This window comes from Lathamus discolor, chromosome Z (genome assembly GCF_037157495.1).
Source record: "Lathamus discolor isolate bLatDis1 chromosome Z, bLatDis1.hap1, whole genome shotgun sequence".
Classification (NCBI taxonomy): Eukaryota; Metazoa; Chordata; class Aves; order Psittaciformes; family Psittacidae; genus Lathamus; species Lathamus discolor.
Window position 1 is genome coordinate 53,420,476 of NC_088909.1, and position 18,061 is coordinate 53,438,536.

The window sequence follows — 18,061 nt, forward strand, 5'->3', positions numbered from 1 at the left end:
TCCTGCTTTCTAAGTACGTAATGAAAAATCAGGCACACCAGTGTCATTCAGTCCAATAATCTGTACAGTATATATGGAAAGTTACACAACACAGCATAGATGCTTGTAAACTAATTAAATTGTTCCTGGATTAGTGTGTGGGCTCAGTATCCCACACGGATACTGTCTGGAATTATGTTACAGAACTGTCCAGTAGGATGAGTTTTCCCAAAACAACGTGACTGTGCCAATTTTGTTCTGTCTGAATCTGAAACATCGCATCCAGCCAATTCATGAATTGTTTTTAATTTTAGATGGTTTCTGCTGCTTAAAGAGCAAACAAAGGCAAGATTCAAACCAAAGTATTTTAAAATATTATCATCCCTTAAAATAGTGATTCAGAGAATCTTTTACATGGTATCATTTTATATTCTTGCCTGCTTTAGTAACCTTTCTCTTTCCTCCTGCGGAGATTCCATATTCTTATCCTCAGCAATCATTTGATCTCGTCGTTCCTCGAGCTCATGGAGCTTTTCATACATCTGCACAGCCTCCTTTTTCACCTGGGAGTGTTCTATTTCCTGTTTGGAAAAGGAAACACCTACTAGCTATTTTCAGATGTCAAGAGAAATTATGCTTTAGTTAAGCAACACTTACCTATACATTGAAACTGAAGCTTATTTGGTATAAACAGTACAGAGACAGTATAAACAATAAACTTTATAATCCATATTCTCCATATGGTATTTTTGGAATGGAATTACTCAATCAGTTACTTCTTTATGTAAGCCTATCCTCAAGCCAATTTTCTGAGTAGATGAACTACCTCATCATTTCTAGGGGATTACAAACCATATACAGTTTTCAAAAGGACTGGAAAAATGTCTAGTAGTTTCCGAAATTTATACTTTCTGAATATATATACGTGACTGTATATTTCAGCTCACAGATCCTTTTATCCATGGAAGACCCAGTAGAAGAAAATTATACTCAATCTAGCAATATGGCAGTGTATTAGAAGTGCTTATGTATGCATGTGGGATAAAAAATATCTTAGCGAGTACCACTTTGTGTTTCAAGTACCAGCTGCTTTTAAAATGGAATGTGGAAGACGTAAATCATTCTCACACAACCTGAAAGCTGAAAACATATAGAAAAATCAGATCTCACAAATCCTTAAGAAGGATGTGAATGATAATGTCAAGTTTATCTTCACAGAGCAATTCCAAATTAATCGAAAGTCACACACCTCGCTATTGCCATAAAAATTTAATGCTTGGCATCCACAGAAACCATTTTTACCCCAAACATAGAAATTTCCACCCGTAATTTCTGCATTATTGTTTACACTAGAGTTGAGCAAAGACTGGTACAGAGACCACTTGTTATCATACATACAGCTCTTAGAGCCTCCTCCTTTATATTTAGTGCATCCAATTCCTGCTGTTGAACAACCAATTCCTAAAAGGAAAAAAAAAAAAAAATCACAGAATTCACATAAAAATTACTACTTGGTAACTTTTTTGTTCTGAAATTTATTATTAATAAAATGCTGCAAAACATCTTATTGCTACACTTAAAAATTTAAAAGACTGTGTCCAGCTTCTCCAAGTGACTCAGATACAATATCCACTTACTTTCAGCATCCAGCTTTTTCAATAAACTGTTAGCATTATTTGCAGTTAGACTATGATGAAAAATGTGTTTACCCTTTTACCACTATTTTGCATAAAATTAGTACTGAAGGTGGAATTTGTCATTTCTGCATCAGAAGTTTAAAGCTAGATTTTAAAATCTGAACTAGCCACCTCAGTTTCTTTACAGTCCAGAAAGAGACAGCTAGGTCCTAATCAATGATTTAGCTCATCCTAAGACACCTGGGAAGAACAGGCCTCTAAAGATGCCTATCACTGTATACACTATACAGAGGAACTTTCTAAGACTGTGTGCCTGAACCTAGATGATCCCAGAGAACCTAGAAATCTTACTGCTTTTGCTAATACAATTCGTGAAGTCAGAAAAATTTTACAATTCATTTTTCTGATATACTGAGATGTACAACAAGAATAACAAAAAAACCCAGATTTGGTTTTGCACAGAAGAAAACTTTCTACAGAAGTGAACTATAAAAACTGCTGAGGTTGTTCTTCCCTTTTGCTTGCTTTTTACACATGATGAAGCATCTAAGCACAGTGACTTTAAAAATCCTTATATCAGTCCCCAGATTTAAAAGGAAAATAATGAGCATCATTTGATCTCTATAAAAGATATACAAAAAGACAAACTATTTTGTTTTAGTCAATTGCTATATTTCTTTTTAAGGCAATTCTACAATCAATTAAGATACCAGTGAACTTTTTTTTTGCATTACTCTGTTCTCAAGCTCTTTAATTGTACCCAGAACCAATATAGCCAGGCTGAGAAACATTTTATGTAAGTACAAGACCAACCAACCTGAGAGAGTTTTTCATTTGCAGCCTTCATCTCCATATATTTAGCTTGATTTTCCTGTGACATGTCTTTTATTATGTCTTCCGCTACAACCTTTTCACGTTCGATACCTTCTTCTACAGTCTGAATTAACTTTTCTGTGCTGTAAAAATAGATTGGAGTTGTAACTTTTACTAGTTGATGTTTGTTTTAAGAACCTATTTCAAACTCTGGTATTCCTCCAGCCTCACTGACAACATGCTCTAGGAGCAGTAGGGCTGGACTAGATGACTTCAGAAGTCCATGCCAACACCAGCTCTACTCTGCTTCTATGAATTTTTCAGTGTTCACTTACCCTGAAATTATGCATCATCTTTCAAGACTAAGGGCATTCTTGGCTGCAATCATTGATCTGATAACTGTTGGTTACACAATTTAAAACTTTTTGCATCTTGCAACTTGGGAAGTTAATGAAAAATAGAAGGAAAAAAAAGTGGGCTGCATCAAAAGGAGCGTGACCAGCAGGTCGAAGAAGGTGATTCTGCCCCTTTACTCTGGTTTCCTGAGAGTCCACTTGGAGTATTATGTGCAGTTCTGGTGTCCTCAACATAAAAAGGACATGGAACTGTTTGGAACAAGTCCAGAGGAGGGCCATGAGGATCATCAGGGGACTGAAGCACCTCCTGTATGAAGACAGGCTGAGAAAGTTCGGGTTGCTCTTCCTGGAGAAGAGAAGGGTGGGTGGAGACCTCATAGCAGCCTTCCAGTATCTGAAGGGGGCCTATAGGGATACTGGAGAGAGACACTTCATCAGGGACTGTAGTGATAGGACAATGGGTAATGGGTTCAAACTTAAACAGGGGAAGTTCAGTTTATATATATGGAAGGAGCTCTTTACTGTGAAGGTAGTGAGACACTGGAACAGGTTGCCTAAGGAAGTTGTGAATGCTCCATCTCTGGCGGTGTTCAAGGCCAGGTTGCACAGAGCCTTGGGTGACATGGTTTAGGGTGAGGTGTCCCTGCCCATGGCAAGGGCTGGAACTAGATGATCTTAAGGTCCTTTCCAACTCTAACGATTCTATGATTCTAAATCCCAAAGGCAGGCATCCAGCTGATTTTGCCATTCTTAGTTGTAGAAATCACTTGGAAACAAGCACACAGTTGAAATAATCTTTCACAAACTGCGAAGGGAAGGAAGGTACACACTTCATAGTCTCAGGATTTTTTTTAAATTTCCTTTAGCTATGTTCTTAATCGACTAGCCTCCAGGAATTTCTTAGAAATTAGTAGAAAATAAATGAAACAGACATGTGTCCTTAAGTGCTTGTAATTCTTTGCAAACAATGGACTTTGTGTATCACACCCTGCAGCTCTTCTGATGTATTTCCAAACCACAAGAATTAATACCAATTTAACTACTTAAACAATTTAACTACTTAAATCCTTACTTCAGTATGCAAATATCTTGACATTTTCTTCATTTGATGACTGATCACATAAAAAAAATGCAAGTCTTTTGCTGTCTCCAGCATATCTTTAATTGATTATAACCAAACTTGCTTGTAAATTCCCTGTGGCATTTCAATTCAGTACTTTCTATATGACCTGGAACTTGACACTTGAGCATACTACTATTAGACTTCCCTATTGGCTGCAGATCCAATTAAATCCAAGATGATTATAAGATGTTGCTCAACTTAGTCAATCTTTTCCTAAGGATCTTCTAGGTTTATTATTTTTTTTTTTTTTTACACTGCCTGCTTATTCATCAGGTACAAAGGTTGAACAAAAACAGTGCTGTTGCGTCATATTATTTCTTGTCAGTGCACTGAAAAATCTGCTCTTGTGTACATACGCTGCTCTAACAAGCAACAGAAAGGTAAGACACTTGCCACATCTTTTTCAAAATGTAGGCAAAGATTTATTAGTATAACTTTATTGCTAGAGTGGAAAAAATACATCTTGAGATACATTAAAAGTTCACGAATTACTATGAACCTTGGACATGACAAGTTGCTGAGTAAGTTGTACTTCAGAAGAAATCCAGGGAATAGACTGTGTCTTCTCTGGAAAACAGACTAGCTGATTACATAAACTCCACTACCTTCCAGAATCTTTTTCTTTACAAATGCAAGAAAACCAATAGGAATTACATTACTATTAAACAATAACATCTTAAAAAGTTCTCAGAGGAAAACTTTAAAAAAAACCCATTTGTAATTACAAGGTATTACCAATGTACTGCTAGGCTCAGTTTCTTTCCAAAGTAATTACTTTAAACAGCAATTCCTTAAGTTTGGTTTTAGTAAAAAGCTAAATTGCAATTAAAATTACAGATACTTCCCTTTTCTTCTACTGTTCTTCCACAGGTTCCCACACACACAATACAGGAAATCTAACTTGTAAAAAAACCCCATAACTTGTCATTAGAAACTAAAGTAAAAAATAGGAACTATGCTTTAGACATATGTAGAGCAGATTTTTATGCAAAGTTTTAAACAAGAAAATGATTTTTTTAAATTAATGGCATCTCCTTAAGTCAGACATTTTAACTTTTTCCTTGAAGTTTTGAAAAACTTTAAAAATTACTTTCATTTTCGACTTGTTACCAACTTACAGACCAATTTTAAAATCATATTTTAATATAAAACAGTATTTTAATATATTTTTCTCACTGTATCAGAGACAATACTTTTCTTGAAATCTGCAAACTACAATAATATTATTATTCTCTATTTCTATATTGCCTGGTTAAGGCCACTCTGTTTCTGAAAATCTTGGAAGCAGGATCTTTAAGGTCCAAGTATACCACAAGATCCGACTGTTAACAGTCTATACTGGGAATTCTCAAACTGCAAAACATTTTCTACTAGTAATATACAAACTGGCCACAAAAAGGAATTACTCAGCTCACCAGCACCATCACTGACAAGAACACCACCTAATACAGAACATAATGGCTGAACTTGATGATCTTACAGATTTTTTCCAGCACAGTTGATTCTATAATTTTATGATACCACAGTGGCTGCTGCTGCTGCTAGTACCCCGTGTCCATGCCACTGACAATGTCTAACAAAATGGTTTATGAATACTTTTTATATTTACTGTAGATTTCCAACAGCAGTAGAAATACACAATGGATAAGAGCAGTGTAAATGGCTTTTGTTTTCTTATTTCCAAGAAGTTAGTAGGTTTCCAGGCTGATTCAGCTAGGTGAATGAGGTCAGTCCATAGACACCCTAACGTACAGAAGCAATCAATTAGACTTGACCAATTTGTTCTGTGCCCTCATGTACTCTATGCTGACTGGCAAAGACCTCCTGGCACTCTTTTTAAATATTTGTGGAGTTTTTTTAAATCTGACTGGCTGCCTAGGTTTAGCATCGTTCATGCAATTGAGCTTCCTTACATAATTTCCTCCCCTCTTCTCTGTTAATTTCAGTGGTACTCTCTACAGCTCAAGACACAACAGGCATTTGGTCCTCGCTATTGCAAAAAAGAGAGAGGCAGGCTAGAGAGGGTCCAGAGAAGGGCCACAAAGATGATGAAAGGACTGGGAAGCCTGTAGTATGAGGAAAGGCTGACAGAATTCGTTTTGCTCAGCCTGGAGAAAGGAAGGCTCAGAGAAGACCTTATCATCATGTCTCAGTATTTAAAGGGTGCCTACAAAGAAGACGGAGCCTCCCACTTTAGAAGGAGTCACATGGAAAAGACAAGCAGTAATGGGCACAAGTTACTCCTGGGGAGATTCCAATTGGACACGAGGGAATTTTTTCACCATGAGAACAATCAGCCACTGAAATAATCTCCCCAGGGAAGTGGTGGTCTCCCTGGTGCTGGATGCTTTTAATATTCAGCTGGACATTGTGCTAGAACATCTAGTCCAGGTCATGCTTTGCCTAGAATGGTTGGACTAGATGATCCCTGAGGTCCCTTCCAACCCTGTATTCTATGATTCTATGAGATCTTGCAAATAATACCTGATTCAAAGGAGATGGATGAGTGACACTTTCTCTGAGAGATGTTAATGTTGCAGTGAATACCACTGGTCAGAAAAGGTTTCCTGACTCTCAAAACAGTAAGGTTCAAATTCATACAAAACCCCCAGGACCGAGATTGAACAATGTTTACTTAGTTCCAAAGATCAGAGCAACAACTGTACCTTTATAATAATCAGAAGACCTGGTTTACTTCTTATAATATGTTCTATTATAAAGACATTAGAAGATCAATCTTCTAAGTAAAAATTCACAAAAAATAACTTACATAAGAATTGAATAAACCAACAATCCATCTAGTACAGTATTCTACCTCTGTCAGTGGCTACATAAGAAATTATTTCAGGAGAGCACACAAGCCTCAATAGTTTCTGCAGTATGCTCCTATCATTGTCTTCCAGTACCTGCAACTGCTTTAACAGGGAATTAATAAGTACATCCATGCCTATTCATTTTACCCATATAAGAAACTGCTGTCTAGTAAATCCCTCTCTATTTGCTGATCTGCTCACTGGATTTTAGGTTTAGCTCAATAAAGTGAAAGCTGAATGCATTAATTCTAATAACCTACGTTCTTCCTCTTAATTTTGCATTTCGTTGTATTTGTGCAGAAGAAAATTGATTAAGTTGTCGTTGAAGTAACTATACCTATTAATTTGTTGAACTACAGAACTACTGTAGAAACCACTACAGAAGACAGTGGTATTCTCATATTGGTATACAAAAGTGTTGCTTTTTACCAGGCTCTAAACATGATGCTCTCTTGGCTTGTGATCTGTGCTGGAACACTGGTTTTGAATCCTGTCACTGCTGACTGCAACTTCACTTCTCAAACTGTAAGTTTTATATGTATGTAAATTACCCTTATTTTTGAAAGTTACACTAGAAGCTAAAGGCATTTTAAAAACCACCTTGTAAACATAGAATTACTGAAGAAAGAAGCACATAGAGACAAATAAGATTCCATGGTTTTCTGTGAAATGGACAACTAGCTGCAGTCATTTTCAGTGGGTGAATAACACTGAAACATATTTGAGATGGATTTGTATACCAGCCCTATCTCTTTGCTGACAACAGGAGTGCCTCCTTTACCTTTACATTATTTTGGAATAGACCTAAAAAGCAACAGTTATTTGGGCAAGGACAAAAATTGCTCAAGTTTGAGAAACTTACTCAGTTAGCACTTGCCCAAGTCGGATCAAAAATGCATGCAAGACATTTTAAAGGTTTTTTTAATTCCAGAGATTAATGTAACGGATTTTGTATTTACTGGAGAAATGGAGGGGAAGGAAGAAAACATGATTAACAGTCAAGTAATAAAATTGGTATTGCACTACTTGCTCTGACTCACTGCCCACTGGCTCAGTACTATATTTACTGTTTGTTAATCTCTGGGACAAAGATGAAGAACAAGAAAAACACTTAGTGGGTATATACAGTGCAGAAAAGGCACTCCACTACATTTGTTTTCAAACCAGCTATCTAGCTATACTGAATCTGGTCACAGCAGTAACAAGCTGAACGTAGGGTACTTGTGTGAAGAGAAGTAACACAACTAATCAGTTTCCAAGACTTAAGAATCTCCTTTAAACCCAGTTCAAGTATCTTGACACTAAACTATAGCTTGCAGTGATGCATACATGTATGTATAAAGAAATCTACTCTTCTCAGTAAACAGTAGTCCTTTAAGGTATAGAGAGTTAACACTCTCAAACCTGAAAAGACTGCAGCTATGCTAAACTTAGACCCAGAAAACCAAAATTAAGTGTTATAATAAAAAAAAAAAAAATCCAACAAAAATCAAACTAAATGTTTTGTTGAAGGTCTACTCCAAACATGCTTTTAAAAGTAAATACAGCTGTTTTTTAAATAAAACAATACATTCAAAAAGGAATATTTGAATTAACTTTCAGCCTTGGATCTACTTCCTCTCTGATACCTACTTTCCAGATTATGTGGGAAATGAATCCTTTTTCTACGTAGCCAATCTTCAAATAGAATCCTAAAACAGAGAGCCCTACTAACTCCAAAATATTATGCGAAACTATTTGAATATTTGCCAAATAGTTTGAATAATCATCACATAAAAAACCTTGCATGCCAAACAGAGCTCAAGCACTAAGTGATCTGAAACTTCAGGTCTCTATATATTAGGAGCATTCATTCCCCTCTATCACCAGACCATGGGTATATTAAGAAAAATACAAATAAAACTGCATAAAGAGCAGCAGAACTTTTAAAGTGCTGGCATTAAAAAAATACAAGAAAGATTTTTCGTCCCCTCAATAGTCATCACTGAGACATCTTCACTGGACTTCCCTATAGTATTTAATTGTTGTCTTTTTTTCAACAGGTCACTTGTGAGGCATCTGGAAAGAACCTCTCTAATATACCCACTAACCTTTCCCAAAATGTTACTATATTAAGCCTCACAAATAATAAAATCACTTTAAAAGATATCGACAAAGAGATTCTTCAAAGTTTTATTAAACTCACTGAACTTTACCTGAATGAAAACATGATTATTGTACTGCATAACAATAGCTTCTGCAATCTGACAAAACTGGTAATTCTGGATATCAGCAGCAACCATATTAGCACAGTTCATAAGACAGCATTTGCAGGATTAAACCAACTGTCAGTGTTGAATCTATCCTACAACATGATTACTCAATTAGATTCAGATATATTTACTTCTCTAAAAAGTCTGACAGCTTTAAATCTACAGTATAACTCTCTGAAATATTTTCATATAAAATCACCCTTTAAATTGATTAAAATAGTTTTAGCTGGAAACCCTTGGACCTGCTCCTGTGACCTCCTTGATTTACAGATATGGCTAACTGCCTCCAATGTGACAATGGGTAAGTTTTGGTTAGAGCAAAATTTATATTAAACAGCCTTATCTTAGTTTTTACTGATCTGGATAATATCCACTATACTTATTTGTTTTTTGCAATAATACATGAGGTTACCTATGATTTTTTTTTTTAGATCAGAGTGCCAATTAATTAACAATATCTCATAGCCTTTCCACTGCTTGCATCCACAGAATATGAAAACAACACTATATGTACGTTCCCAAACACCAACGAAAAATCCTCCATCAAAACAGCAGCTATTCAACCAGCTGACTGCAAAATTGAACAAGCTTCTTTAGAAAACACTGTAACTTCCACTTCTGCCATTAAGCTTAAAAGTAGTGCCTTCCTAACAGCTCGGACTTCAAACATCACTGAAAACAATGGGACGCATGCAGGTAATACACTGATGTTCCACATTACTGCTTACAAGCTGTTGGATTTGCTATTTCACAATTTCTTACCATTTGTACACCTCATACACTGCAATTCTTCCATAAAAGCTGTGATTATGGAACAGGCTATTTGCAGGTTTTGGGATACAGACTATAGTGCATGCTAAGCTCTACTGAGTAAGTGTTCAAAACTGATAAACCACATCTGAATTCTCAAATAATACTACAAAATGATGATGACATTTCAAAGTCTTGAAATTCACGTAATTGCCCATACCTACCTAGCAGAACTGCGGAAGGATCTTTTAAAAATTTCAGTTACTTCTTCCAAAATCACTGCTTTCTAGAAGTAGCTGTCTTCTTAAATGCGAAATAGTGAGCAATGGTGAGCAATAATTTTACTCCTGCTTCAACTGTGTTCAGTGTAAATGAGACAGATGTGCCCATTCCATATTCTTTCAAAATTTCAGTCTCCTTACTTTTCTACCCATTTTGAGGTTAATTCTATCATCACCCTGTAATATTTTAGCTTTTCTATTGGTAAAGTCACTTTCTTTTTTCACACATGCAAATTTCCACTCTTCCAGACTGTAATGTTTTACTTCTTGCTTCTGACTAAAGCAGAAGAAATATTATTTTCCAGATACATACACAAACAGTAGACAGCCACTGCTATACACTTCTTTTACTATAACAGCTAGATTCTATTTTAGGACAGAGGCCAGCACACAAAACCAGCTTCTAAATAAAGACTCCTGGAAACTACAGTCTATTGAAATTTTTATTTTAAAAGAAGTACAATTGAAAGGATATGCCAAACAAAAGACGTAATATTTTAGGCTGCAGGCATCATCACCATATAGAAATTTAAGCCTACAAAATAGAATTTGAAGTCAATTACTGTTTGGGGTTGTTTGTTTTTTTGTTTGGTTGTGTTTTTTTTTCCAAAGCCCAATCTTGGAATTTAAATTTTGGAAAAATATTATAGTTTATATGCCCCCAGAATTTTATCTGACTTTGAAGCTATTGTTTTTTATAAATATGCATGGTGGATATATATTGCTAAGAAACGTAAGATGTACATGCATGTTTTGGTCAGGTGATGCAGCTAACTCCCCAAGAACATAACAATAAAATTCTACTAAAGCTTTGGACATACACAGTAATTCCCCTATGATTGTTTATTTTGTGAGTTCCCAATTTAACTATGAAAAAATTCATACTAGAGTTCTTGCTGGTATTCCTTATGACGATGACTCTTGCTTTTTTCCTGTCTGTTTTTTAAAGAGTTACCACTTCCTGGCAAAAGCTGGACCTTCCTAGCAGGCGTCCTAGGGTTTGTCCTAAGCATTACACTCCTGATTTTTATGGCTGCAAAATGCCCAACATGGTATCGCTATTTGATAAGCTACAGTCACCATCATCTGGAAGAAAACGACTCGGAGATGTTTGAACAGAAATTCCCAGATGACATGAGTTCTTTTCCTACATTATTGGATACAAACAATGAAGATCCAATTTCCTCTGAGAAAATTCACCCATTTGTGCCTGGGGAAGATGGATTTATTGAGGATAAATACATTGATTCTTATGTAACTGAGGAGAGTTAATAATGTCTTGATGGATGAAGAACTGATTTCTCAAAACTGTAGTACACTTGTACTTCCGTATTATGCTACTTATGCACAATACAAAAGGAGGTTAAGCAGTCCACCTCCTTTCATCTTGTCAAATCTGTAACAAGGTTTGCTGCATAAATCATGAAGTTAAAAAAATGTGGTGATGTGCATGCCTCAGTGTCACAATAAGCAGCTCAAAACATGCAAAAAGTACTCAGAATCCACCTTTCATAAAAACCTAACTGGTTACTTATGGCAGGGGGAGAGCTTACTGTATATTGCTTAACATGAACTCTTTACAAAGTAGCTTGTAAAGTTGGCATAATCACGAATGCTTTAATTGTGAATAGTTTCTTTTTCCTTTTCCTTTTTACCCAAATTAGCACAGCAACAAAGACTAACTGCTCCATTCCCATAAGTGAGCCTACATACACTACAACAAGTTATCATTACTGCATAGCTGATGCCTTTACTCCTTAGCTTGCTACTGAACCAAGTTTCTTCTTTTTATACTTATTTCCTTAACACTTAAAAATGCATTCAGCGATAAAATAGACACATTTGTGAGCTGATGAAAACTGCGATTTTATTGAAAAGCGACTTATTATTACCAGGCAAATTGTTTTTTAAAAGTGCTTATCTATATATAGAATCTCATTATTGAGATTGCTCTTGCTTGCAACAAGCAAGATCATACTTCTTTCTCCTGCACATCTCTGGTCCCTAAATCACACCCCTCAGAAACTCACCTTCTCAGCCTATCACTACATAAGCCATTCTCATGGCATACAAATTCTTAGTGCAAGCATCTTGCTGTCATCTTCCACTCCACAAGTCCCTGCCTAACCATTTCTGGTTCCCATTTCTGCTTAGTTTTCCCACTCTGGGCTCCACAACGCAACTCACAAAACTCAGGTTCCCAAAAGACAGGAGTCTCCACTGCTGCTTAAGTCCTTCTGGATGACATAGTAAGTATCTCCTCCGAGCAGTTAATCAGAAGAGTTTAAAGCTAGGAGCCCAGCTGTGGTATGGCACTACTATACCATCCTGAAATTGCTCAGGTATCACATGTGGCATGCTTGGAATTGTTAAGGAACTTCTGAAGCAGATACCACCTCAATTTTGCCAAGTTCAGTTATGATTTTAACAGCTTTTGAAAATATACACTTCATGTACTCACGTTTGTCTTTCTGTGAAAATTTTATCCACACTCTGAGTGTCTCGGTCATTCTGAACCTTTAACTTAAAAAAAAAATAATTCTGATATAATATACAGTAATAAAGATACACATTCTATATATAAATGTGAAAAGTTTCCTTTGAAAGAGAAGCACCAGCTCAGAATGCATTAGAGGAAGGAGCAGCAGAGGTCACCTGCTCCAGAGGTTTTTCACAGTTGATACTGAGCAAAGGCCTTCTGAAATTACAGTCTTCTACTGGAAAACACAGGAAGTAAGAAGGCATCTCTATGTTTAAAAAATATAATCAAGTTTGTTACAAATCAATTCACTTAGTGTGGGATCTATTCCTGCAACTTTTAGTCAAATACTGTTTAAGCCTACAGACATGATGAAAATGTAACACTTGCAAAGCATTATTTTCTTTATGACACAGACATTGTGACTTTACTGTGCAATCAAACGCAGGGGGAAATGCTGTTTTGACCAAAATAACCTATTCTAAAATCAAACTAGTTTCTTTTGCTTATGGACAAAGTTATCCTAAGAAATGGAACATGCTCAATGCCACTTGTGTCTTAAGACTTAGAGGAACACTCTATCTGTATTAGAAAATAAAGAAAGGCAAATGAAAGCTCATTGATTTTGTGATTATATTTATTATTTAATAAATATTCAATATTTATAGCATGGGAGTAATTTAAAAGGCTGAAGAAACAATAACTACCTTTCCAGAAGACCGGGCAGCTTTACAAAGCAGTGTAGTCTAGCGAATTTGCCTTTCATAAGACTAGTAGTGTTCTATGTTCCCAAGTCAAACAAAGAATATACGTTAACACTCAAAATTTGGGTTGGGATGACATCCTTCTCAAATCTTAACCAGAGAAAAGTATCATGGGGCTGTTAATGCAACACTTCAGACAACTGTCTCACTGCAAACATGTTGCCCATATTATGGTTAATTTATCTTGGAAAAATGGTTAAGTTTTAAATTAGTGCTATGCCATTTTAGATACATTGTACGTTCAAAGTTCCAAGAGGGTAACATACCATTTCACCCTTCAAACATAGCATATAACGTATTTCTTACCATATTGTAATCATGAATCACTTCTGCCATATCTGTACTAGTATTAAGTATATCCACAACCTGAAATGAGACAGAATTCCAACCTATTAACGCTCTCCTTTTGTTTTAAATTACACACAAAAAATCAGACAAGTAAGTAGTAACTCACAAAGCACATAGGAAAACACAACAATTTTGTGTTACTGCAAAAGGAAAAAAACATGATGTGGGAATCTGAATAGACTACATGCAGTTTTAAAATCATAGAATCATAGAATGGTTAGGGTTGGAAAGGACCTTAAGATCACCTAGTTCCAACCCCCCCATCCATGAGCAGGGATGCCTCAGAGTACACCATGTTCCCCAAGGCTCTGGCCTTGGACACTGACAGGGATGAACATCTATCACTTCCCTGGACAAGCCACTCCAGTGCCTCACCACCCTCACGGTAAAGAACTTCTTCCTTATATCTAACCTGAACTTCCCCTCTTTAAGTTTAAACCCATTCCCCTTTGTCCTATCGCTGCAGTCCCTAATGAAGAGTCCCTCTCTGTCATCCTTGTAGGCCCCCTTCAGATACTGGAAGGCTGCTATGAGGTCTCCATACAGCCTTCTCAAGTCTAAACAGCCCCAACTTTCTCGGCCTGTCTTCACATGGGAGGTGCTCCAGCCCCCTTATCATCCTTGTGGCCGCCCTCCGGATGCTCCCCAAACAGCTCCACGTCCTTATGTTGAGGACACCAGAACTGTACACAGTACTCCAAGTTTTCAGAAGTTATTGTCATTATATGTAGCTGTACATAACCCACAAACATTATGCTGCAGTAATTTCTTAAATCCATATGCAACTGCATCTCCTAATGTATAGTATGCTTTTGTTTTTCTTTTATGATTTCCTTAGTTTCCATAATTTTACTTTCCAATAACTGAAATTATTGAGGTGGTATTAACAAGTGTATTTTATTATTAATACTGAGGTGTTACTACGCAATGTATTTTTACAGAGAAAAGTTAATTAAAAAGATGCTGAAGCAAAAGCAATACAAAAAAAACAAGATATGGGAGAGCATTCAGTATCATAAGTTGATAGCAGCATACCATGTTGTAGTCTGCTAGCTGACCTTGAAACTCTTTGATTTCTCCAGCTAGAGCCTCTGCCCTAAATATAAAACAAAATAAAACTTAAGATTCGTATGTGTAAAAATAAAATAATGAAAAAAAAAAGAAAAAGATATTACTTAATGGTTCCTTGAAGGCAGCACAACACCTAAGAATAGTTTTGTTACTGAGAAAGTTAGCACTGCACTAGCTGCAACATCTCACCTTTTTTCATATGACAAGTAGACAGATTTCTCTTGCTTGTACATTTCTACTTCTTCCTGCAGCTTGTTAATTTCTGTTGTTAGTTCACTTGTTTTGCTTCTGCAAAAAAATAATCAAAATATTGGAATGTACAACTAAATCACAGAACAGAAATTATATTTTACTCTAGCTGTGCAATCTGTATCTCTTTCTCACACATTTCAAATCACTATTTCAAAGAGCTGTGTGAGGAGAAAAGATGACTGTTTCTAGCAGATAAATTAGTAAGTAGCTGTTGGAAAACCTGGATATGAAATAAAATGCTTTAATTAGCTGTGTCCCTGCTGGTGAAATAGATGTAAATTATTCTCAAATGGACAGGTAAAAAGATCATAGTATCATGGTATGTATCATAGTATTTCACAGAATATGGATATCATCCATATGTAAAATTATGTATTTTAGGACTGATTATTCAATACTGCAATATGATCGACTGACAAGATAGCCTTGTATACAGTACAGTTTCTGCTAGGCCTTGCCTTTGTTAGCATTAGGTCAATGTATTACCCAAGTAAACCACCTGAAATGTACACTACAAAGTGCTCAGTTTGTGATGCTACTTCTTCCAAATGCAGCTATCAGACCTATCAAGTATTATAGGTGGAAGCTCAAAATCACTGACCCTCTTTTTACTAACGCTGTAGGAGTGCATATGATTTAGCAAGTCTAATCACAAAGTGTCAAAGGCATCCACTTGGACTTGAACATAAGCATAAAATTTCCTCCCTCCTACAAAATGACCATACCTCTTATAAGAGGACAGATTTTATTGTAAGTGAACACCACTTATCCCATGCTCTTGTTAAGCACTGCAAATTTCATGTCAGAAAGGGAACAGAGCATTAAACCTCCTGCAGTTTTCATGTGTTCTTAAGACATACCTCAGCAGACCAAGGTAATATGTTTTATCCATTATCTGTCTCTGAGGACCTGACAAAGGACAGTAAGATGACATTTTGTTAGAAAACAATTAATGTTGATAAAGTGCAAATTATGAAAATAATTTGCAGAATTTTCAGGCAGAAAACTGCCATCTTCTCACTGCTCTTAAAATGTTAGTACCTCATTATAACAAACCAAAGCAGAAATTAATTTCACACTGTTGCGAAGATAAACATTACTTTTTCAGCTGTACTAATAGTTACTACATAATACAGTATTTTAATTATCCTGCAGTGATGGAAGAAGACACAATCTGTCTTCTTCTATGCTCCTGAATGATTTTTAAACACAGCTCAGGCACAGAAAAGCCTTTGTCACCTACGACTGCCAAGAGCAAAGAAAATAACAGGGATGTTTTAATCTTCCTTTCCTTTCTCCTACTCTTATTATTCATAGCTATTCACTCGGCACTTTGTACAGGAATGGAAAAGTTGCCTTTAGAAACCTACATATTCCTTTAAAATGTCCGCAGACACCTTGATAGCTACTTTCAGTAAAAAAATACCTTTCATTGCAGTTTTCATTCCACTTAAACCATGTTGAGTCACTGGACGGTCTGCAACTTTAATCTGAGATGATAAGACTCCTCCAGTAGCTGAAGGGCCACCACGAGAAACAGGTCTTGCAGTACTAGGAGGTATCTATAAAAAAAGGACCAAATAACCAAACTACAAACCTCCCAACACTGAATTATGACTTTATTATCCTTACACAACTATCAAAGCAACTGAAAACTTCAGTTAGTCTCTATACTGCTTCTGGTAAGAATCTTTTAGTATCTACATCTCCTCAGACAAAGCTTCAGTCAAATGTTTGCTGCAAAAGGGTAAGAAATTACTTTTGAACAGCTTTTCATTGTTCCCTGTCTGCGACATTAATGCTATTAGGGTCTCGCAGCTGAACTTCTGATGCAAGAGCTCTCTTGACCCCTTTCAGGCACAATAAGAACAAAAACAAAACCAAAAACTCTCTACAAAACTTGAACCTTAAAATCTTCCTGAGAAACTATCACTCCAGTCACAGTACTAAAAAAAACCAAAAAACATAACAAAGCAAACAAACAAAAAACCCCACCAAAATGGTAAAAAACTAAATATATCAAGTGTTTTTTTTTTTTTTTTTAACATACCCCTGTTCCTATTCTTGTTGCTGATGGAGTCCTTGATGAAGTGGTAGGCCTTGTGGGCAGCCCTATTCCTGCTCTTGAAGAAGGACGAGCTATTGGAGGTCTGTGACTGCTGGCCATATTTGTTTCTTTTTGAACTTCTCTCTGGAACAATGGATAGAAATACTCCTTTATTTTGCACAAGGTTTTTTAAAAATATCATGCATCAACTCCATAAAGCTTAATTCTTCCCCCTGTCAAAAGGAGTTTAATTTTCTTTAAAAATCTGTGAAGCACTTCTGTACTGGGAACGCCTGGTACAAGACAGACAGTGCTCATAAGGGACCATAGAAGATCCGTGAGTAAGGAGAGACAGCAGTGCCTTTTCAGTCCCTAGCGCTTACTCAGTCCTCAGGTGGTACTGTTAAAACATGACTCCTCCTAATTCTTGTTGCACTTATTGTTTCGGCATCTGCCCACAGAATTCAAGTCTCTCATGAAATAAACTGGAAGTGAACAGCTATTGTCAGTACCCATCTGGGTTATCTGAGGACAGTCCTTCAGGCATCATCAGCCACCAACACAAACCCAGAATACACTCCCCCTGACAAATCCTAGCAGCTTTCACCAGCCCCTGAGGAGCAACACCATGGCCATAGTACATAGAAACAGCTCTTGAATGGCTGAGGCTGCCAGGCAGTGGCTCAGACGGGCCTGTGAGATGGTGGTACTGTTGGCCGTGACCTCTAAGGGGCAGAAGTGCCGCAGTTCCCCCGGGTCGACAAAGACCCTCCCCCAGGCTGGCTAAGGGCTTCTGGAGCTACAGAACCCCGCGGAGCCGCAGGCGGGCGCAGCCCCGCTCCTCTCACCGGAGTCCCGGGCCGCCATGAACTCTCCACACACCACACCACTGGTATCGCAGCAACTCCACAACCATACACCGCCGCACCAGCTCTATCGCGAGATTTAGAGAGCTCACCCTGGCCGCCGGCGGCCTGCTGATAGCAGGACTATAACTCCCAGAACGCCTCGCAAAGAAAGCGCAGTGCTGCGTCCCTGCACTTCGGCGCGCTGCCTGCCGGGATATGGAGTCTCCTCCCCCCCACCGCCTTGATTG

The 18,061-nt window shown here is 37.1% G+C and overlaps 2 protein-coding genes across 3 annotated transcripts in view; one reads left to right on the forward strand and one right to left on the reverse strand.

Annotated features, from left to right (window-relative positions):
- Positions 1-18,034, reverse strand: part of IFT74 (intraflagellar transport 74) — a 41,591-nt gene extending 23,557 nt beyond the window's left edge. Inside the window, exons 1-11 of one of the 2 annotated variants that reach the window (XM_065661205.1) lie at positions 17,924-18,034; positions 16,969-17,109; positions 16,345-16,480; positions 15,779-15,827; positions 14,856-14,954; positions 14,631-14,691; positions 13,554-13,613; positions 12,466-12,527; positions 2,434-2,572; positions 1,378-1,440; positions 417-560 (exon numbers count right to left, since the gene is read on the reverse strand). In XM_065661205.1, the coding sequence (XP_065517277.1) occupies positions 417-560; positions 1,378-1,440; positions 2,434-2,572; positions 12,466-12,527; positions 13,554-13,613; positions 14,631-14,691; positions 14,856-14,954; positions 15,779-15,827; positions 16,345-16,480; positions 16,969-17,085 (930 nt within the window). In that variant the 5' untranslated portion in view covers positions 17,086-17,109; positions 17,924-18,034. Of the gene's footprint in view, positions 1-416; positions 561-1,377; positions 1,441-2,433; positions 2,573-12,465; positions 12,528-13,553; positions 13,614-14,630; positions 14,692-14,855; positions 14,955-15,778; positions 15,828-16,344; positions 16,481-16,968; positions 17,110-17,813; positions 17,894-17,923 lie in introns of those variants that run through there. The other variant, XM_065661204.1, reaches the window with a different exon arrangement.
- On the forward strand, positions 4,219-13,102 carry LRRC19 (leucine rich repeat containing 19). Its single transcript, XM_065661206.1, has 5 exons — positions 4,219-4,288; positions 7,154-7,246; positions 8,764-9,274; positions 9,463-9,669; positions 10,954-13,102. Exons 2-5 carry the CDS (start codon positions 7,163-7,165, stop codon positions 11,274-11,276), a joined length of 1,125 nt encoding a protein of 374 aa, XP_065517278.1. The 5' UTR covers positions 4,219-4,288; positions 7,154-7,162; the 3' UTR covers positions 11,277-13,102.
- Positions 18,035-18,061: the final 27 nt, after the last annotated feature.

Coding starts and splice junctions, on each gene's coding strand:
- LRRC19 (XM_065661206.1), top strand. CDS start 7,163: ATGATGCTCTCTTGGCTTGTGATCTGTGCTGGAACACTGGTTTTGAAT. Junction 7,247..8,763: donor GCAACTTCACTTCTCAAACT/GTAAGTTTTATA, acceptor TTTTTTCAACAG/GTCACTTGTGAGGCATCTGG. Junction 9,275..9,462: donor TGCCTCCAATGTGACAATGG/GTAAGTTTTGGT, acceptor TTGCATCCACAG/AATATGAAAACAACACTATA.